The sequence below is a fragment of the Atractosteus spatula genome, chromosome 3 (genome assembly GCF_055471065.1).
Source record: "Atractosteus spatula isolate fAtrSpa1 chromosome 3, fAtrSpa1.hap1, whole genome shotgun sequence".
In the NCBI taxonomy this organism is placed as follows: domain Eukaryota; kingdom Metazoa; phylum Chordata; class Actinopteri; order Semionotiformes; family Lepisosteidae; genus Atractosteus; species Atractosteus spatula.
The window spans coordinates 28378497-28402377 of NC_142708.1; the positions used below are offsets into that span (position 1 = coordinate 28378497).

At 34.1% G+C, this 23881-nt stretch overlaps 1 protein-coding gene across 3 annotated transcripts in view; it reads left to right on the top strand.

The window, feature by feature from the left end:
- pde4d (phosphodiesterase 4D, cAMP-specific) overlaps positions 1 to 22605 on the top strand; it is a 439211-nt gene extending 416606 nt beyond the window's left edge. For all 3 annotated transcript variants that reach the window (XM_088912390.1, XM_088912391.1, XM_088912392.1), the window contains 9 exons: positions 8507 to 8600; positions 10330 to 10502; positions 10807 to 10905; positions 11505 to 11669; positions 13962 to 14061; positions 17349 to 17503; positions 17798 to 17920; positions 18291 to 18473; positions 19116 to 22605. In XM_088912390.1, the coding sequence (XP_088768516.1) occupies positions 8507 to 8600; positions 10330 to 10502; positions 10807 to 10905; positions 11505 to 11669; positions 13962 to 14061; positions 17349 to 17503; positions 17798 to 17920; positions 18291 to 18473; positions 19116 to 19553 (1530 nt within the window). In that variant the 3' untranslated portion in view covers positions 19554 to 22605. The remainder of the gene's footprint in view (positions 1 to 8506; positions 8601 to 10329; positions 10503 to 10806; positions 10906 to 11504; positions 11670 to 13961; positions 14062 to 17348; positions 17504 to 17797; positions 17921 to 18290; positions 18474 to 19115) is intronic.
- Positions 22606 to 23881: the final 1276 nt, after the last annotated feature.

Consider the following 23881-nt stretch of genomic DNA (forward strand, 5'->3'; position numbering starts at 1 on the left):
TTAGAAAATGGATGGATGAGTTTCATAGTTGCTTTAATTTGCCAAATCCTTATACCTTGTCCTGCAAGCCTCTGTGTTTCTATTATTGTAATAGTTTTCATATGGATTTATTTAAACTATTGACACTGCTTTTCAAACACATTTAAGTATACTGCTATTTGAATTAAATGTGTTTAAAATTCCTGAAGTTACTGATCAGCAACATTCTTGATTTCCTTAATAACAAAATAAAATACTATTTTATGGATGCCCGTGACTGGCATCCCAACCAGTGTGTTATTCCATTTCCAGCCATGTGCCTAATGGGATGTGTTCATCAGGTGATCCTAACACAAATGAGCAACTTTATGATAATGGATAGATGTCAACAATGATGTTGATTTCATTTTACATTGCTCATAGTGAGCTGTATTTTATCACAGTTGGAGATATACTGTATATATATACTGTACATGTGTTGCATACAATGACACAGAGTAATCGTTGCTTATTTTATCCAAGGGGCTGGATTAATCTGAATGCCCCCTTATAGTAAGCTCACTAATGAAGTAGATGAAAGGGAGTAGCAGGCGTTGTACGGAAGAGAACACTCCTTCACATCATAGTGCAATAACCTCTGATGTGTTGCTTCAAAGCGCCTGCCTCAGCCACATTGACGCACGAGGTTGCATGTTTCTCCCCTTTTGACTATTGGGTGGTTGCTGTTTTTTTAGAAAATGAAAGGCCACAGATCCTCTCTCACTTTATAACAGATACGGAGAGCTGTAAAAGGGTCTCGATAATGGCACAGCACAAGTTATATCATAGACATGAAATGCTAATGTACCACATCAAGTAATTTATGTAAATGAATAAAGAACATACAAGAAGAGCAGAACATAGTTTTTTAGCTTTACAGCTCCTTGTCATACTAATGTTGTTAATGATAGAAATGCTTATCAAATTTGCTGCTGTGATGTGCATGTTTTCATTCTTTTGTTTATTTCTTTTTAAATATTAGTTGAACCCTGTCTATGTGCTGGGAAGTATGCTTACACTGACGATTTTTTGTATAACCTTCTAGTTCTTAGAGCTGGCAAAGATTTTAAAAGGCAACCCCTACAGTATCTCAAACTTGCAAATAGTGCCCTTTTTGTTGTGTCTGAATTTTATTCATTTTGGACCAGTTTAATATTTAATCATTTTAAAGGACAATACAAAAGTTTTACGTTCATGATATAACAAACATTTGATATAAATCTATTAGTAAACACTAACACTATTAGTAACACTTGTAAACAGCCTTCAAAAGAAATATGTTTCAAAATAGTATTCAAGCTTAACTGTAAGCTCAAGATCTTTCTGAAAAACATGGCACATCTTTGACCTTGATTTTGCTCTGAATTAACTTCTAGCTACCAAGTGGCTAGAAGGGCCGAATAGCCACTCGTTTGTAACTTTCTTATGTTTTCTAGATCATTCCAATGAGTTTACGCACTAATGAAATCATCCATTTTTGTGGATTTACAGGTATGCAAGAGTATTGCTCAGTAGCAATTATTGGAATGATTGACAATTACTTTACAAACTTCAAGAATTTGGTTTAAGAATGATCTATACAGTTACCTTGTTTTTTTCACATTTTTTTTCCTGGACCTTTATTGGCAGTTCTTATAATTTAACAAATAGCTTGCATCAATGATGACTTTTTTTTGTCAATTGATCCATGTGTATGGATAATTTACTTACAGTATATAATCTCAGTTAGAGAAAGTATTATAAGTAATGTTGACTGGTTTAAATATAGGATATTTACTTCAGTTGGAGGTACAGTAGCATGTTAATTGAAAATCTGTAGGTACCATGGCCCATTTAAAGGAGTTTGGTGCCCTCGTCCAATTCTTGTGCAGGTTGTGTTGCAGTCCTGTTGATTTTATTGTCATCTTGTGTAATATTCAAACACATACAAACAAAGACATCTTTTTGTCACAAACATCACTCAACTACAACTTGCCTGTAATTTGGTCACAGTGGGCATTATTTTTTCAAGGTGTGCCGATGACAGAGCATTAACTTACAAAATTAAAATATAGGGCTTTATACTGTACAAAATATCCCCATATTTTGGTAAGATACTTCACAGGTCCAAAGACTCTTGTCATACGTGTGTAAACAGGACTAAAAACATAACCTCTGTTGCTTTGTTTGATTGTCATTTAGTTTATTTATTTCTTTTTTCTTTGTATATTTATACTTTCTCAAGGTGAAAAGGAAAATGATTCAACGGAATATATTTCTTTTAAAATGTCATTAACTTTTATTAAAGTCATCTTAAATATCTGAATTATTGGAACAGGAATATAAAGATTAAATGGATAAATTTTTTGAAATTCACGTGTAATCTGTGAGTTAAAATGTTATTTTAATGTCACCAAAATAATATAAAATCTAAATACAGTGCATAATATGAAAGAATTGGACAAGTCAGTATAGGTTAAGGACCTGACTCTGCTTTTGTTGAACATTTTTTTGCTTGTACTTGTTCAATGTTATGAATATTTAGCAGTTAGTGTACAGCAGCTATTGTTTATCCATCAATTAAGGAGAATAGAGCTCTAAGGTATTTGTTTCTTTTATACCATTTGCTTAAGTTAACACCTAATCTTTGAGAGCTCTCGTTTTAAACTTTTCACAAACTTAGATACAGTAGTAAGCAGTTTACAAAAAAGTTTCTGACTTTTTTGTAAATGATCAGTCTAAGTAACTTGTTTTCCAAATGTGGAAATGAGCATTACATTCCAGTCAATGAAAAATGGAAAATCTATACAGGCTTAAATGTTGCTGTGACTGTTTGTTTCTTATGTCAGAAATTTACCACACAATTAAAGACAAAAAACACATGTACTGTTCATCTTTGTATAAATAAGAGGGGAAGTGCCACATTAGTATTGAATGAATAAACCCACATTGTGCCATGGAAACTGTAATACTTTATTACAATTAACAGCTGATATAGAGTTTGATATGTTAAAATGTTGGCATAATGTGATTGGACAGCTACTGTACCTTAAATGTGAATAACCCCCCAAAATAATGTCCTTAACAGACAGAGAGTGAATGAAAGAAAACATCTTAAAGGACATTATGTACAGTACCAAACTGAGTCTGAGGCAGACAATGATTTAGTGTTATCAGAGAGACTGTATGTGCATTTATTTCCATGTAGACCTGAAAAAAAGATTTAGATGACTCAAGACAAATTCAATCGGAATATTTCTGCGCTGAGGACAGGAGAGCTCTGTTTTATAAATTTGTGGTCATTCAGGAATTCTGCAGCCACCTTTTGACACCAGTGGTGGCCCACAATCACCTGATCTCAGAAGCTAAGTAAGACTAGGTCTGGTCAGTCCTTGGATGGGAAACCTCAAACAAAGCAGGTTTAATTTTCTCTGGCCCAGGAGTTATAAAACTAAGGTGCCAGTAATATGACTGGTGGCCCTGTACAGTAAGAGAAGTCAGCCTTCCAATGAGAAAGGAAAACTGAAGAAGTTCTAATTACTTAGTCATTAAAGATCCTGATCCTGCAACTGTTTGTAAGGATGATGAGGGTGTTGACCCTTACGGTCATGGTTAAAGTGCTTGTTCAGTCTGGCCTCCTTAAAGCTTCCCCTTAACTAAGCCAGGGAAGGAGATTCTCACTTTTCTACCTGATCTGAAATGTTTTGAGCTTTGAGATCCTTTGGGAACGAGGCTATACAAGTGTGATTTTTCTGAAACCAAATGATTTTACAGAAGATGTTTTTCATGTAATAGAGATTATTAGTACTGAGCCTTTTACAGAAAGGTAATGTCACCTCCTTAGAACTGAATTCTCTTATGCCAGAAATCTTCTTCTCCACTGTTAGTTGCGCTGAGCAGCTTTGAAGCCAAAGTACCATAATCAGATGCTGGCAGGAACAGAGATGCACTGTCACATTTACACTTAGCAGACACACTCCATAGTGCACGCTAGACAGAAGTTCATGTGCCACAGCAAATTCTATTTATATATTTATAGAGGTCTTTTTTTGTTTGTTTGTTTCATTAGTCCTTGTGGGTCCCTTTTAAAGAAGACAAAAAGAGCCCTCAATTTGTTTTTTAAATTAATCGACTCGAAAGGCCTTCATTTGTCCGGTTGACAAAAGGGTGGGTGTCATTGCTACCATTTGAATAATATCACCTTATTTAAATGTAATTGCTTTAATTATTCTTGAAACAATAGTTGAATGAATAATGAGCATATCCATTCTTGAAAAACGATTAAGTTTATAACTCAGAAAAAAATGGCTCTTTTTAAGAATTTTGTAATGGTACATCAAGATATTTGATTAAAAGACTAATGAAATACATTGTACATTTTATACATGGATATACTGTATACACTATTACACAAAAGGATGGTCAATCTCTAAGATCTTTAGATATACAGTATACTGTAAAGGCACTGTATTTGACATATTAAACTTGTAATGGAAGTTCATATACATTGCCCTTTAAAAACAAATAGAATATAACAGTTCATCTTTTATAGCTGCAGCAAATAACAAATTGATTTGTGAAAATGTAATTAATCTTGGTTTAGCACAATAGAATGCTATATTTGGACACATTAAAAATTAATTCCAAATAGTAAGAATATTAAATATATTATTTGTAGCATCAAAGCATTTATGAGAGATGTGTGTTCAGAGAATAGAATAGAACCTTCATGACGCATCGTTTTCTTGCAATAAACTTAAAAATAGAATATATGCATATTGTTGAGCATTTTATTGGAAATAAATGCACTATAGACAATGTGGAACTTTCTGCTTACAGTAACGTGGTGTGTACACCGAGCTTCATAAATTATTGAGTGCTAAAACGTAACTTCACAGTGCACAGAGGCATGCAATCACTCCCCTTAACAGTGAAATCACTTTGAAAATGAGGTAATGTTTCTCTGTAAGAAATATTGTACAAAATGTACCTTGGGGTATGTCACTCTCAGACACGCCTGTGTTAAATGGCTTATGGCTTATACAGTACTGCTGAAAAGAAAGGACAAATCCCAGTCCCAAAGGATTCACCTTCCATTTACTACCAATCAGCTTGCAGCATCCATGTCTTTGTTTTTTTTCTGTCTTGTACATTTTTATAAATCCAAATGATAGGCTGGTGATTAGGAGTGGGGGGTACTTACCCATGTGTTGTATGTGGCTGACAGTATGTAGAGATCCTTATTTGGTAGCTGTTGACAGAACTTTTCCTTCCAGGAGCTTAACATCTCTCTACATACATTATTCATCAAGCTGTGGTGCACGCAAGAAGATGCTATTTCTTGGCTCTCCCTTCAAATCCTGGATTTGGTTGGCTTCAGCTTTACCTGACACATATCTCCAATCTGGACGTTTACAAATGGGATTTTCAACGTGGGGAATCGATAAAAAAATGAATTGCTCTGTCAGGATACCCAAGATGCGCCTCCTGTACTGTACAAATAAGATAATCTAAAACAATCAATGGATTAACAGTTTCTTATTGTCTTTTGTTTTACTGGAGATCTGCTGCTGAGTGACCTACTGCAGCTCTTTCTTAGATTTTTTGTTCTTTTTTGCTGTTTGCAAAATCTAACATTTTTTCAAAATGCCTGAAGCAAATTATTTGCTGTCAGTTTCTTGGGGATATATAAAGGTAAGAATTAGGTTTTTTTAGATATGTTGATTTTGCATTTTTAAGCATTTTGTCAGAAGGTTTGTCCCTTTTTAATTAACAATAATGAGGACATCTGTTCAATGCACTGAACATTGTAGACAAACTGGGGCATCAAAATGGTTCATTCATACCCTTATCTGTATTGTGTTAGTTCCTCAAAAAATATATAGAATACACTGCATTTTATTCTGCTATACAGCTATCTGAGAAACTTAAAATGACAAATTTGCAAATAACTAGCTTGCCACTAGCTTGCATTAGTAAGATTTTTTTAAATGTATTTTTTGCTAGCTATGTTATTGTTTCTTCTTTTGCATCTGGAAGAATTGTTTGGTTGAAAAGTGTGATTAAGTATGTTTGTTCATCAAAAAATATGTGCAAATGACCACTTCTGTCTTAATAGTACTGGATAAGCAGTGTTATTCTAGTAGATTGTATCTTGCTTGTATCAATAAAGAATGTAATGTACTGTACATTGATAAAGGATAACCACTACTGGATGTTTAAGGAACAGGCAATTGAGTTGGTTGGAGTGGATTTAAACATTGCTACTGCATCATGGAGAGGTTGGAATTGTCTATTACCAGTAATTGCTGGTTTGGAAAAGAAAAAAGATAAGCAGGATTTATCTTGCAGACTCAGATGTGTTTTCTGCAGTCTTCTTTAGCTCAAGGCTGTGCACAAAATCAGGGAGATCCTTTCATTCTGCTACAGCTGTAAACGCATAAAACATTTGCAGTACATAGTTTTCTTCATATGAAAAAAATGCATTGCAGTAAATGCAGGTATTGTTTTATCTCATCAGGTCACATGTGCACCAGGAATGACATATTTAAATTTCTTGAGGTTTTGAATAACATTAAAGATGAACACGCAGTTACTGTAGGTTATGGTTTAAATGCGAATTAAATTTTATCTGAAAAATTGTATGACAGAAAATTACAGTACTGATGGTAAAAAAAATACATTTGTTGGAAAATGTCATTGTTTCATTGCGCACATTTTTACGGTATAGATTTCTGATCACTAGTTTTGCAGGCCAATTAATATAGCTATTTCCAAAGAAAAATCTGTCTTAATCTGCTTTTGAATCTTTGGAAAAGGGCTTCACTGGGCACATTAAATTATGTTTGTGTTATATCATTGGTGGCTACCTTCTGTGAAGGAAAGCTTTGACTGCATACACTATAATATCTTATTTATGTGCTGTGCTGTGTCTGCCCTTTCAGCCTCCTTTATTCCCACGCACTGCTGCACACTGCTAAGGATTTCCCTGCCAGCAAATGCCAACCCTGAATGCTCCTCTCGGAATCCATCTCACAATCCTTAGTCTTATCAAGATGCAGTGGCTGGGGGCCATCTTAGCCCATCACAGCTATTAGAGTCTGGGTTTCCAAGTAGCTCACAATGTACTCACACCTGCTTTGAAGAATACAGAGGTGATGCTTTTTGGGGCATGTAAAATTCTTCACACATTGCACATCAGTACATTTGTCCCTTCAATTTGCTTGTGCTTTGCATTTATAATACTGTACCTAATTGACTGCACATTAATTCACACGCCAGATTCAGTTGATCTTTTATTGGAAGAGAAAGCCTGTCCTATTAATAATTCTGGTTATTAAAAAAATGTCAGCATCTAAAGTTTAACAGAATTTTGATAATACTGTGATTTCCACTGTCTTAGAAAGAAACAGCTCTATTTTTCTTGACATGTAAAATTACAAAAGCCATTTCATGGAGTCATATCTTTTCTGGATGAAATTCTTTGTGAAATATTCTTAATGGAAGCTTGCCATTAATTATAGAACCATTTTTTACTGTTTCTAGAAAATTTAGCCATTCCCTTCTGTAACATACTTTGTGATCAATTTGGTTGGGTTATATTTTTCAATGAAAATGAAAAATTTACAAATATGCCAGGTTGGAATACTTCTCTAACATTTCATAATATACAGTAACCTCCATATTACCTTATTTAACCAAAAATTTAAAATAACTCTACAATATTAAAAAAGTTATACAGTATCATCATTAATCTATACTAAAACCAGATTTCTATGCATAACACATGTATTATATTGTGTTATATAATTCTGTTCCTGCTAGCTTCTGGTGTGGCAGTACTAATATTTTACACACTGTTTTCTTTATAAATGATAGAAAATGCAAATAATGTTTACATGATATTTTTTGTGAAACATGAAAATAAACTTTGCCAAAAACAAAATCCAAATGATACGTAAACATCTTGAGTGTTTACCATGCTAGTATTGTACCTAAATGGTATTTGTATTCTGTTTCAATTTTATTTAAACATGCTAGTATAAGAAATGCATGGCAAAGTGTTTCAATATTGATAATATACAAATGAGGACAGAATAGTGGTGCACTGGTTGGCACTGCTGCCTCACAATGCTGGGGCCCTGGGTTCAATTCCAGACCTGGGGTGCTGTCTGTATGACGTTTATATGTTCTCCTTGTGTCTCTTTGGGTTTCATCTGGGTGCTCTGGTTTCCTTCTGCAGTCCAAAAACATTCATTAGGTAAATGGCTTCTGCAAAACAAAAATACAGAATTGGCTTCTGTAAAAAGCCTGCCCTGATGTATGTACTTGTATGTACAGTGTATAGGTTCTGGGCCTGGAATAGGTTCTGACCACGAATAGGATAAAGTTTTATTGAAAGTCATGAGAGGATGTGAGCATACTGTACAAATATCAGTAAAGAAGATCAACATTTTAGTGTAGGTCATACAGATTTGTAATCTTTGTTTCTTTGATTCTTGTTTTTCAGTTTAAGAGAATGCTAAACCGGGAGCTGACCCATCTCTCTGAAATGAGCCGGTCTGGGAACCAGGTTTCAGAATACATTTCAAACACATTTTTAGGTATGTCGTCATCCATCAAAAGTGTCTTAATGATTTAGGTTTAAATATATGTTTGAAGTATTATCATGAAAAAAATATTTTAAAATAAGAATTTTAAAAAGATTTTTAAAAAAGGCCTTTGCATCACAGTAGTGAAGGGGTATACTTTATGTAGAATAAGTGACATACTGTTCAGTTTGGTTATGAAGAGAATTGATAAAATGGTGCTGAGGCCTTGGCAGTGTAACAGGCTGCAGACCACACTCATTAGTATTCACCTGATATAGTGCTGATGTCCAGGCTCTCACTGCCTGCAGAGAGACAAGACCCTTGAATTCTTACTGAGTCACCATGTAAATAGAGTGCCAAAGGAAGAATGCCCCACATAAAAATAATTCATTCAAGCAAATTTGATTGGAAAGATTAAATTTTCTTGACGTATTTTCTAACTTCAAACAAAAAGGTGGCATAATGATGGGACGGGAAATGTTGTGTTTTCTTTTTTTTTAACAAACACATGCAGTTGATGTTTGGCTCTCTCTTTTGTGACATGCTCTGAATTCAGATTTGCTGGTGGATTATATGGCAGTGTGCATGCGACAGCTTTCAGCGCTATGTCTTTTCTCATATGAAGAATTGGCTGTATTTAATAACATATTCCAAGAACTGAATTACTTTGCTTCTCTCACCTCATTGTGCAAACACTATTTGTAATGTTTGCTGTTCAAAAGTTCCTAAAATGTACTTACTGTATCTTAAGTATGTAGCTTGTGTTTCTGCCTAAGGCAATTATACCAAATTTCACACAGAAACAGTTTCAGGTCCATGATATTTGTTATCTGTCATCATACAGTACAGTGTTTGATTTAGGATATTGATAAGAATGCTCTTCATACAGTACATGACTAAAAAGTTTCAGAATGAAGTTCATATTTAAAAAGCTGGCAAATTTGTAATAGTTAAAGGATCTGATGTAAATAGTAGTATTCAGTTATTGGTGACATATGTACAGTAGTATGTCAATAATGAGAATTCCCGTAATGTTGAACTACAAATTTCATCCACACTGATTACAGTGACACCAATACCTTTATAATTATTTGCTTACAACTCTAGGTTCATCATCATTGTGTATTACATTCAAATCAACATTTATAAAATCAGGAGCAGATGGTGTCAGCATGTGGTCCCAGAATTTTGTTTAGGAATTCTCCATCACTGCAGCATGAAATGTTATATTCATTTGCATAGTTTGTTGAAATCACATCAGATTTTTCAATAGGAGTCCGATGAAGCATACTTGAGACCTTTCACTATGGATATATGTTCAGTAAGTTTGATTTAAGCTTAGAGGAAAGCCTTTGGAATTCCATATCAATGTGAAACCCTTGAGACAAACGCTTCCTTCTGCTTCAGATCACCTGACAGCATGACTTTTGACCTCTCATTTGATGAGAGTACACACTGCACAGACGACAATTACAATATCCGTCAGGCAGCTTCTCTGCAAACCCACTCTTCTGAAAATCAAAATCATCATACAGAATATAAGTAATATACTCATTTTATATTTTTTTAAGAGCTAAGAACAAATTATACATTTACAGTAGGTAGCTTCAGGTTTGTTTCTTAGGCTGTTTACATTTTACTAGTTTAAGTCACAGGTTAGTTATGTTTACTGTGCGCTGAAGGCTGCCAGTTAATTTGAGGAGATTCATTCAGCTTTATGCTTGCCTCTCTGTTTTAACAGATAAACAACATGAGGTTGAAATGCCTTCCCTGACACAAAAAGAGAAAGACAAGAAGAAGAGGCCAATGTCACAGATCAGTGGAGTAAAGAAATTAATGCACAGCTCCAGCTTGACCAACTCTAATATTCCACGGTTCGGTGTGAAAACAGACACAGAAGACTCACTGGCAAAGGTGAGTGCAACTAAGAGATTTTAAGGTGCATTGACTGTATCTTTGTATTAGGGAAAAAATACTTTTGATACCTGCACATTTCATTTATTTGAAAGTCAGAGAAATACTGTACTGTAGCTTCCTAGAATTTATGTTTCTAGTTCATAACAGTAAATATGACTTTAAACATTAAAAATAAACTATAATTAATTATATTTTTAGTAATATATGTTTTAGAGTTAAAATATTCAGAATATACTGCTCCTTTATGTCCATTACATTACATATGTGTTTAATTAACACAAACTGTTAATTAACTTTACAGGAGTTGGAAGATGTAAACAAATGGGGCCTTAATGTTTTCAAAGTTACAGAGTTTTCGGGAAACAGGCCTTTAACAGTCATCATGTACACAATCTTCCAGGTGAGACATTATTTAATTGACTGTAATACTTAGCAATCAAAATATTAAATAAAAACAAAGTCAGTCCTGTTTTTTCATGTAATTTGATCGTTGTTTTAACCCTATGTGAGGGGAATAGAAAACTTGGACAAAAATCTCCTAAATACTGAAAACCAGATACCTGCTGGGAAATTAGTACAGCATAAATGGGAAAACTGTCTTCCTTTTGTTAGCTACAGTATAATTACCATCTTGAAACCTTATATTCAAGTATTTTAATATACAAGCACTATAAGACTGTAGATTTGATTTTAAAAATGTTATCCCATTAGATCTGTAAAAAGTCAACAGGAATGTGATTGTCTCTTTAAAATCCTGACCTATTGGTTACTCAAGGTTTGAAAAAAAGGATTGACCAGAATGTTTCTCATGTGACATAACGTCTTTTAGTGTTCCAATACAACTTTTCAGTACAATGGAAATTTTAAAGACATTTTAAAACTGATATTAGCATGAAATCAAGTAAAACATACAGTAAATATTTAAAAATACTCTTCACCTACAAATGCATTAGTGTTAATCTTGCTAACCCTTTTGTTGTCATTTGTTTTAATTTTTAGGAAAGAGACTTGTTAAAAACATTCAAAATTCCTTTAGACACCTTTATAACCTACTTGATGACCTTAGAAGATCATTATCATGGAGATGTTGCATATCACAACAACATCCATGCTGCTGATGTTGCTCAGTCGACCCATGTGCTGCTATCCACACCTGCTCTAGAGGTAAGGATCCTAAACTATAATCAGAAATAAAAAAAAACATTGTGTTGCACCGTAAAGCAATATTCCCAACCAAACAAATGCTCAGAAGGGTGAATTCTAAAAGAGCTACAGTATATTACTGAAGTAGACCTTGATCATTTCAGTGGATTTGATTTTTTGGGGTTCTTTCTAAGCACAGTAATGACAGTAAGACATTCAGAAAAAAAACGAGGGCTTTCAAGTTGAGAAAGCAGTGTTGTGGCGGAAAACATTGTTTTTTAAAATATTTTTTCCAAGTTGAAATTTTATGTAACAGGCATAGAAATTAAACAGTGCTTTGTAAGCCTACTTTTCAAATCCACATAGACAGTACATGTACTTTTAAATCTGATTTAATATAAGTAAATATAATATCAGTGGTTAATAAATAAGGCAATAATTATTTATCCTACAGTACTCTATCTACCATAACAAAAGTAATAGATTTGTTTTACAGACACCTCAAACATTTTTTTAGAAACCTTTGTTATTGCTGACAACTGAAAGAAAAAAAAATACGTACATTATATGTAACAAGGAATGTGTTTTTTTTGCCAGAAATCCTTCCTATTAGTTATAACACAGGAGTGGTGTTGTAAGAATATATTATTTGTAGATCTCCCCTGACAAATTTCCTTCAAATAAGTTTAAAAACTTTCAATACACACTCAAGCATACAGTACCTTAATTTAAGGTAATTTTTAATTTAAAATGCATAATGAAATAGGAGTAGAATGCAGTCTTACTCTTGAATAGAAATGTAATATCTAGATTAATTTGTCATGCTGAAATAACATTCTGAAATGCTGAAAACTTTAAACATGGAGTAAACTGGGGGATTTTCTATGTATGTACTGTATTATAAAATGTTACATTGGAAACATTTTCAAATGATCAAACATCATTTTAAATGAAACTATTAAAGTGAATCTTCGTTTGACAAAATAGTGTGATTCGCTTGATGAAAGGCTTATACCTGTAGTTCTGGAAATAAAGCCAATCGCTGCTGATTGCTTTATTTGCGCTCAGTGAAATAAAAGTAGTTACAGTATATTCTTACAATCATCAAGTTACATTGTATAAAGTACAAGACTATTTAATTTACTGTAGTTTTTAGCTGGAAATTAAACATTTCTTATACCCACAATGTGGCACTGGTAAAAGTGGTGAGGATATCCGCACAATGACAGACGTCTGTTGTGATATATAGATAAATGTCAAGAATCTCCTATCAGTATCTTCTAAGAACAAGCAGTTGCTATGGGTAAAGGCAATGTGAACATTTATTAACATTTACCAGTGTGGTCATTTCAAAACGCTAGAAAGCTTATCTATCTAAACAGACTGGCGTTTCTGTTTCATATACACATACAGATGTACATCATAAACAGATGTCCGTTGTGATATATTGATCATTGTCACAGAGCAGCTGTTAGTGTCTTCTATGAACAAGCAGTTTTATGGGTTATGGCAATGTGAACATTTATTAACACTCACCAGTGTGGCCATTTCAAAACACTAGAAAGTTCATCTGTCTAAACAGAGTTGCACTTCTGTTTCATATACATAAAATCAAAGTCAAACCCTTTCAAGCAACTGTAAGCTTGTGACAAGTGGAATTAGAAGCCTTTAGGCAGTTTCTGCCATCTAGTGGCAAGAAACATTTAAAGAGTTTATCATACTGTACTTATTGATATTCATGTCCATAATTGATGGACTTTAGAATAGATTAAAATGCAGTAAACAAATAAATGTCCAATCTTGATTGAGGATGATTGACTTCTATGAACATAAAGGCGACAGGTAATACCAGCACAAGACCTGCATAATCTCTGACAGGTAGTGTCAGGAGATAATTTCCTATTAATCTGAGTTTTCTTAATGTGATTGGATCACAGGCTAATTTACACTTATGACAGATAGATATACTGTACAGAAGGACAAACAGATCTACTGTATTTGTTCTTTGTTTCCAGAACTATTCAGGGGACAAATCATGAAAAGGCATGCTCATTTTGCTGTTAGTACTGTAGATCACTAGTATGCACAATTTGGGTTTTAGATGTTAAGTAGTTGTGTTGTGCACGGAAGGGCAATGAATGTCTTATGAATGTCTTAACCAAAAGTGCTCTTTCAGTAGCCTTCTCAAAAACTTATTTTTTTAAACAGTTTCTAGTTTCATTAAAAATATTTTTTAAAACAAAAAATGCATTTTTCTTCTATTCTGGAATTGTATTTCCCAAATCTAACTACTGCATTTTTTATTTTTTATAGGCTGTGTTCACCGATCTAGAGATTCTTGCTGCCATTTTTGCCAGTGCTATCCATGATGTAGACCATCCTGGTGTCTCCAACCAGTTCCTTATTAATACGAGTGAGTATCTTTCTAAAAACAAAATTAAAAGGAAAATTTACTTCACACCCATATTTTACACTGATTAAAAGTAATTTCAAGCCTTATGTGGAGAATTCATGTTGCCTGCAGTGGGTTGTAGGTTAGACCAAGACCAATCTGATCAAAATCCATGTGAAACCAAACATCCTGTTAAACTGTACCTTAATTACACCTTAATCTGTCCCATCTTACAGTATATTATATCTAATTATTTTATCTTTCATGACTGTGCAAAATAGGCTTCTAGTAATTATCTTAAGAAACTCGAAAAAATCAAAAGAAAATAAGACTAGACTAAAGTAAAATAAGGCAGTCCAAACTTAATGCTGGTAAGGAAGCATGAATTAATTGCAGTTTTTCAATTCTTTGGCATATTATTTAACATCCATGTTTTTTCGAAGTATCACATGATACAGTAGATACAGTATGAAATGCCTGGCATACACATTATTAGGTTTCTTATGTAATACCAATGACAATTCTTTAATCCTACACACATATACAATATAGTCTCATGATAAAATCTAATGTAAAAGTTATTAAATCTCACCTTGGTTCACTCCTCTCTAAATGGGGTTCGCGCCTCTTCATCCTATCGTCCTATGGCCAGGAGGCTACCTATTAAACAAATGGGTTAAGCCAAACTTATCTCGCCAAGTATTCCAAACATTTGCAATCTGTTAAATTCTTGGATGTTGTTGTCCCTAGTGAAAACGTGTACTGTACATGGATGACCAGCATAGCAGTTTACCACATTATTCATTTGCTAACATTGGTGTTACTGTCAGGATGTGGATTCCCCCAGTCTTTAATATTCCTCTGTGTGAACCAAAGGGAACCCCTGCAGTAACCTGCTATTAGATGACTCATCGCTTCGAAACAAAAGGACATCCATCAATTTATATGGATTGCGTAGGCAGTAGTAAGTGCACTTGAGCCACAGGCTAAGGTAAACATTGCAAAGCACATGCTTGACTGTAGTGTCTTATAAGACTAATGATCTGAAGTGGGCCAGTTCTCTGTGATTAATGCATTACAGAGATTAAATATTGCAATTAGTAGTTGGTCATCAAGTGATTGCCGAAGAGTAAAATCTGAAACCAAACTGAAAAAGCAATGTTGTGTTTGAGGAAGATGTGATTTGTGATACGATCATGTGATGCGAGCTGTGAAGTTCCCAAGATAAGTATCCATACCCTTATGACATACAGTAGGAATAAAAAAAACAGAAAAATGTATAATTGGATAATATGTCTAAAAAAAAACTAAAAATTTTATGCTGCAATGCTAACATTGCATAATGTACAGAATAATGTACAGAATCATGTACATTATGATGAGTATGGGCAGAATATTTGGTTACCTTATAATATTCAGTAGCGGTTTTCCTTAACTAAACTGATAAATTAATTTAAGACTTGTAGACGGGTTTTACAGTTAATTTTTCTTTTTAATATACAAATTATTAAATTTATGAAAGGCTGACTTTTGTGCCAGTAAGAAAAAGTAAAGGCTTGTCAGACAACTGTAGTTTTCGTTAAGAAGAATACTGTGTACTGTATAATATTCAGATTCAGAACATACACACAAACTGCAGTTATTGACATGTCTGGCTTTGATTGACTACTGCCTGGCCATAGGGATAGGAGAATCAGAACTTCCCTATGACAAAACTGAAGAGTTGCTGCAGTGGTAGTGGAGAATGGTGTTTAATGATGAGAAATAAGAGTCTGTAAGAGTCTGAAGGTCTGTATTTGTATCCTACAGAGACAGCAATTGGCAGACAATGACATTGTAAAACATCAGAGAAGTGTCAAAACCAAAAACAACTAAATCAATTAAGAAATATGTTGTGTTTCTCCTATTATACCGTAGGGATGTAAGAACTCATGGAATCTCAAAATTCCCCTTGTATAATCTACTTAAAACACAGCACTAGCAGCAGAATCTGGCATGTTCCCTGCATAAAAAGAATACAGAAGGAATGGAAGTTCATATCCTGGATTTCTTCAAAATAAAACAGATGGCTAAGATCCTAATTCAAATAGAACTGGAAATTCAAATAAGCTAAATGGGCCAAATGGCCTCTTCTCATTTGTTTATATTCTTACATTCTTCATATGACAGCAAAATGCTCAGTGACTTCAAACCTAACTGTACTGCAGCAGTTTCTTGTCAGTCATCTTAGAAGACCAGAACAGCTTTTAGCCAGAGAATGCAAGAGCTGTCTCTGAATCAAAAGCTTAAGCAGGAAAATGTTCTTTATATAAACAAGAACATTCTATTTTGCACATTTCTGCATAGTTTTCACAATATACTGTAACATTGTAAAAGTAATTCCTAAACAACAATACCCTCAACTAACTAAATTGATATTTGTTGACACTGAATGATATACCAAAAAAAATGTCACAACGTTGCAAGCTTGCTTCCTTTAGAATGTTTAGATACTGTCAAAAGAAACTTTCTTTGTTGTTGTGTGTTTAAGAAGAATAAATGTAAAGATTGTAGATATAAACCAAATATTTTTGGAATCAATGTGATTTGGTGATTTATAACTCACAATGAAATGCTCATGTGAAATTATTGACTCAGGAAGGTGAATATTTATGCAACAATATATTTCAGTTTTTAAATATTTTTCTTTGCAGTTTTTGCTAACATTTGACTTCTTTCACCTCTAAAATTGTTCAGTTTGAGCATTTAGGTTTTGATTAAAAAATATTCACTTTATAAAACTTTGAAATATGTATATATAATTCAGATATTGAAACATAATTGGAAGGGAGTGAATAAGTAAATTCCTATTTTAAGCACATTGGTACAGTGGTTCTTTGATAATACACCTGTAGTGGGCAGTCGTTATCCTTAAAATACCCCCAAAAATGCTTTTCCAGAGTGATTCATGGGCAGTAGTAGCATTTTGTTAATGGATCATTATCTCCATCTATTCTTTAAAAACCCTTAATCTTAGAGTACATGAAAGCAAATGGAAATGAGCACTATTTGTGTTATAAAAGAGAAAATCATAATGTTATCAGAGGTATAAGACATTCACCATGTCCTTAACATTGTCACATCCTCACCAAGTCCCTTTACAGTGAACGTAGATTAAAGTAAAGTAAAACACATTTCTAACCTGGAAAACATTAGATTTGCTCTGGGCCGAGAGTATTTTGTATGGAATGATGGTAATAATAATGTAACTTTCGTTTAACTGACTGCATTACCATGTGGATCTTATTTGAATCTTTGCTTGTTTCCAGACTCTGAGCTTGCCTTGATGTACAATGACTCTTCTGTTCTGGAGAATCATCATTTGGCTGTGGGTTTCAAGCTGCTACAGGAAGAAAACTGTGACATTTTCCAAAATCTGACCAAAAAACAGAGACAATCATTAAGAAAGATGGTGATTGACATTGTAAGTACCTGCAGTTCTGTGAATAATGTGTTAGCTATCTACAGTAGGTATTAGAAATAGTATTATTATTATTAGATGCTCAGTATAAAAAATAGTCAAATGAAATATTATCAAGTTAAATGTTTAATGGATAATGTAAAAATTGAAAAAAATATATGACTGATACATACTGTACTGTATGATACAGTCTACTGTATATAGAGTACATGTACAGTATATGCACTTGCTCTATTGTTTACCATGCAGGATTTCTCATTATATTCCTGACACCACTTTGATTGTTTTGTTTTCTAGGTTCTTGCCACTGATATGTCCAAACACATGAACCTTCTAGCAGACTTAAAAACAATGGTAGAAACAAAAAAAGTAACCAGCTCTGGAGTTCTCCTCTTGGATAACTATTCAGACAGAATACAGGTAGGACATTTCTGTTCTTTGTCATACATAAACCAGGACATGATTCTGTGAGTCCTGTTTTCTACACTTAGGTTTTTTAAACACAAATGAAAGAAAAATCATTAAGCATGTTCAAAATTATGTTAATGAGAATGAATAATGACTTGTAACAGTAAGCGTGGCCCTTGCTATTTTCTTATTTATTCTGAATGGTTTCTACTTTAAATATTGCATTGTGAGATATACTGTATGGTCATCCAAATTTGTTTTAACTAGGTTGAGACCTTTCACAGACAAGTATTTCTCTACACATGTCAATGGCACCAATTGCTTTTCAGATTGCTACTGCATTCCTTTTGTGAAATGGTTCTACTTTTTATTGCATACATAGGTTCTACAAAACATGGTCCACTGTGCAGATCTGAGCAATCCCACGAAACCCCTGCAGCTGTACCGACAGTGGACAGACCGTATCATGGAGGAGTTTTTCAGCCAAGGAGACCGGGAGAGGGAAAGAGGCATGGAGATCAGTCCCATGTGTGACAAGCACAATGCATCAGTAGAAAAGTCACAGGTAAGCACCATTCCTTTCTCCATAGGAACACGTAATTAATCTATCAGTTAATTTCTGTAGTTTTTAAGATATGGTAGTTTGGTATAGACACAAATGCTCCTCTGTTATTGTTAGCATTAATGAAAGAAAAGAAAACAACAAACCAGTTTGTGCAGTCGCAACAATTTTGGTTTTGTTTCTGTTAAAGTGCTTTTTTTATTCAGAGTTAGTCTTGTGGAACTATCTGTAAGTTACTGCAACATTAAAAAAACATGCCCTTTCTGTGGTCAATTCTAATATTAAGAATTTTAAAGGACAATGGTATCTACATGGATTGCAAAGATAATTTATTACTAATCATTTAAATTGGCAAAACAAAAGTGCTTGAGTGGATTTAACCTTACTCAGAGCAAGAAGAGAAAGAAAATAAAAATGATTGAAAAGCTTGGTGTGTATGTGTTTGCTAATGTTTGTGTGGTTTAGTTAGCAACTAAACGACTAGAAACGTCCAATGTCTTACCTTCATTTGTTACCTTTCTTGTGTCCATTGGACTCCCTCTCTACCATGGTTTTTAAGGTGCAATTTGGTTTTCAGACATTCTAATATAGGAAAGCATTTCAAGAGTTACTGACCAGCTCTTCCTCATTCTCTCTTGCTTGCAGGTTGGATTCATTGACTACATTGTCCATCCACTGTGGGAAACATGGGCAGACCTGGTCCATCCTGATGCACAGGACATCCTGGACACGCTAGAGGACAATCGAGAGTGGTACCAGAGCACAATTCCTCAGAGCCCTTCACCTGCCCCGGGTGACCCCGAGGAGGGGCAGCAGGGCACAGCGGACAAGTTCCAGTTCGAGCTGACACTGGAGGAGGATGGCGAGTCTGACACGGAGAAAGACAGTGGCAGCCAAGCAGAGGAGGAGGAGGAGGAGGAGGAAGAGGAGAACAGCTGCAGTGACTCCAAAACCCTTTGCACTCAGGACTCTGAGTCCACAGAAATCCCCCTGGACGAGCAAGCGGAAGAGGAGGAAGAGGAAGATGGGGTCTGTGTTGAGCCCTGTGTCGTGGTAGAAGAAGACCAGCCTGCCGACACATAACAGTGTGGACAGTATTAAATTATAGTAATATCCATAATAATAAATAATAATAAAGTAAAAGTTCCAAAGCGCACATGTTGCACATCACAACCTTGGCCACTCCTCACTCCCTTCTGCCTGGACAGACTATGTCTGAGACTGCTGATAGTCCTACAATTTTGCACTCAGGAATATTAGGTCAGATTTTTTCAACTTTATAGGAATGGCACGTCAGTGGCTGACATTTAGCCCACCGGGTCAAAGGTTTTGAAATCACAGTGAATTCTTTCCCTTGCCCCCTCTTTTTTCCCAAACAGAAGGATGGTGTTCCTGGATCTTACCTTGTCTGACAGACCTAAAGATGAAGATTTTTTTTTTGGTTCTACTTTATATAGCTATTATATCCAAGGAAAGCGTTCAACTGTATCCTGTATGGCATCCTACTGCAACCTTTTCTTGGAAGAAATTAAAAGACTATGTGAAATGTGCAGTGTGAATTAAACAAGACACTTTTCTAAAGTTCAAGTCTTCCTTGAAACATGACTGAAAAAAAAAACATACAGCTAATGTGCTGTTTTGACCTCTTGAGTTTTGTATTGTATGTAAAAATGGAGATCTTTTGTAGATTTTACTTTTATTATAAGAACATATGGAGATATTATATTTAAAGAATATTTTAAAAGTTTCATCGGCCATTGCTATATTATTTTTTCTTTTTCTCCAAAAAGTAACTTGCAAGTTTGCTACGCAACTCTTAGCAGTGAACACATTAGTAGCGCCTGTGTATTTGAAGCACTCCATGTCATTACAAGCAGCTCTGATACAAATATGCCATTTTAATATTGATCTTGTGTGCAAACATTTTTACATAAAGAATTGGATTGACAAGTTTTATAAACATTTCATAATATATGTTTTTAATTTTACAATTCATCTTTTAATCTACAATTCATCTTTTAAGTCCACATTGTTCTTGAAAAAAGAATTAAAAGATTTTTATAGGTGTACTGCGTTCCCACTTACAGTATGCCCAAATGTAATTACCATCCACCTTATTATGTGTATAACCACACTACACTTGCTTTTGTCAAAATTATAGCAGAATCTGTGACACAAAAAAGCTACCGTATATGAATTATACACTGGTCATCACATTAGACTTGATAGGGGGAATTATCAAGTGTATGGTTCAGCACAATAGCAATCCATAATTTCCTACTAGTTTAATAAAATACTTATACTTACAGTATATAATATTTAGAAAACTGTAAAAGACCATCTGGAAAATGCATAAGGAAAAGATCATTCACATAAGTCCTTTACAAATCTAATGCATTTTATATCATAAATGATTTATTGTGCTGCCAAATTATATACATGTATAGTAGATTAAATAAAAATACATAATTACAAAATACATTAAAGGATTAATTTGTATCAAATTTATTTTATTAAAAAAGGAAGAAAAAAAATACATGAAACCCAACACATTTGCTTGGATTGTTTTTGTCTATTTTTTCTTTGAAAAAAGCACCCATTATCAGACAATCTACTGCATATAGGAGTCATAGCTTAATACATGCACTGAAGTCTTTTTCTTTTTCTTGCCAAAACTGTGCACCACAATGAAACTGCTGAATGCTTTATGACATAATTCAATAAAGTGGCTTTTTCTGTATTTCATGTTGCTATTACACCATATTAATAATATAATACGGTACTGTAGCTCATTAACTGTAGCATTCATAGCAGCACATTATAGCTTGCAAGTTACTCTGTCAGACACCTAGATACTTTTCTTTGTTTATCATGAGAATATTTAGGTAGAACATTTTTTTGTTAATGAAACAAACTTGAATGAATCCAGCTTTTACAGAGTGCTCGCTGAAAAGAGGATAGTTAAAATGCATTATTTAATTATTTTATTTTGTGCCATGCCTTTTTTCCTCACCGGATGACCTTACTTGTAATAGAGTTTCATGTTTGTCTCTGTTTACAACCATGTATTTATTGTGCTGTAAATATTATCATGTTAATTGTAAATTATCAATTCATATTATATCATCCCTTGTTGGGATGGTGTTGCTGTATTTGGAAACTCTTGTTGAGAGAATGAATATTATATATACTTATTCAATGTAAAGATTATCTTCTGTATTACGTCACCTTAGAGCTTGTTTATGGAGAACCGGGGAAAGCCAAACAATGAAAAAAAAAGCCGCAAGTCTTTGGCCCCAGGGCTGTGCCTTAACTTTAAACAAAGTTTTTTATTTTTGTCTTTGTATATATGTTCCTCTTTTCTGCTGCATTAGGATGTCTGTGTGACTAGGCTGGACATTTTTATCCCTAAACTGCCTGTGTGCAAAGGTTTAATAAGCTGTACGTTAAACTAAAACCCATTATTTTTTACCATTGCATTATTGTTTAGGTTGAGTCGTCACCAAATGAAATACTATTGGTGTCATTGAAAATGAACATGTAAAAATCCATATAAGATGCAGTATACAACACAGATGAATGCAATACTATAAAATTCAAGTATATACTTGGAGACATAGGTCAGTATAACTGTGGAAGTATATTTTAATTTCATGCTGTTACAAACTTTGTCAAGATAAGAGTTCAGGTACAATATATGTAATCTACCTTAGTCCAGCTTAGAGGAAATGTGCTTGTGTAGAGGGAGGAGTATGTCTTTTCCTTCTTGTTTCTCAACAAAGCCTCCTTTTGACACACATACTGTAGATTCTAGCAGCCCTGGCCCAAAGGAATCGGTAGCTTTTGTTTTTTTTTCATTTTGTTTTTTAAATGGTTTAAAAGGGATACACAAACTGTAATTTCAAAGGCTCCAGAACAACTATTATTTTTTCTATGGGTTTGTGTCTTTAGAATGCCAACTTGTCTGGACGTTTCACAAGACAATACTTTTATTGGATTCATTGTCTCTTACAGTCTATTGGATAGCACTGTAGATCATGCTCTGACCCTTCAGTAAAATAAAAATGAAAAAATATTTTAAAAAAACCTTTTATATGCAACAGATTAAATAAAAGCATGGGTTGATTCTGCCTACATTTCCTTTTGTCTTTCTGGGCGCAATACTGTCTTTAATAAAACAGTTACTAATAGTGCTGATTAATAATATGCTATCTTTATAGAAAAGTGTATAACAATACATGGGTGACATGGTGGATATAGGTGGTCAGGCAGATTGTGCTGGCATCTAACAGCTCCAAGGACTACAGAAGGCAGTCCTTGAAGCTTCAATTTGCTCTGTGTACAGTAAACCCTGTGATGAACTGATGTCATGCGGAGGGTATTGTTGTGCATTTGCACCCTATGCTTCTAGGAACGGCTCCATGTTGCTGTGACCATCGAATGTGACTGCATTGAAAGATAGGAAAAACAAATATTTTGAATTGATAACCAAGTTAAATTTTTAATTTCCAGTTTATTCTACAATACAAGCTGCTACAATGGCATAAATTGTGATTATGCTGTAACACTGTCCCTGACTGTGGATACAATGTGTCGCAAATACATACAGCACCACAGAAAGCATTCCAATACTTAAACTCTGTAATTGGTAATTCATTGAACTGAAAGATGATTCTGAGCAGCACATCTGAACCTGAAAGGGAATCTTTGGATTGCTGATGTAAATCATATTGGCAACTGTATCCTGCTGACTTTTCTATGCTATATACCAGAAACATATTGGACACATTAGAAGGTAAATTGTAACTTCTTTTCAGGAAACAAGGTAATTGCAGTTAAATTTTCCACAAAACCATAACTCCTTTGTTAATTTGTACCACCACACTTGCAAAAATTAAGAAAAATTGTTTTAGTTTAATTTCTATATTAAATGTGTATTGGCCTTAATTTATATAAGGTGACAAATCTGGTTGTATCATACTGTAGCTTCTCAAATTATCTTGGAATGTACAGACAATACAGGTCTGCTTCAAGGCTCGAATTGAAGGTAAACATATGGGCACCCAATCTGAAACAGTTAATTTTTATGTCTTACTTAAAACACACTTTCTCACTTTTTGAGAAACATGTAAATAACAAAAAAACAAATGCATTTAAGTTTCTTACTTCCAAGGTTGTTTTTTCACATGCAGGTAGCCATTTTTTCCACGCCTTGTCCAATATATCTACTACTTACTGTAGGATAAAAATCCGAGTCTGATTTAAAAAAAGACAGAAATAGGATGCATGAGGTTTTATAAAGGCAGGTCCTGACATGGTTTTCTTACCGTTCCAAAAATCTGAAAAGCATTCCACTAATTTTACTGAGCTACAGGCAATACTGGAGACTATTTACTGACTGTAAAAAAAAA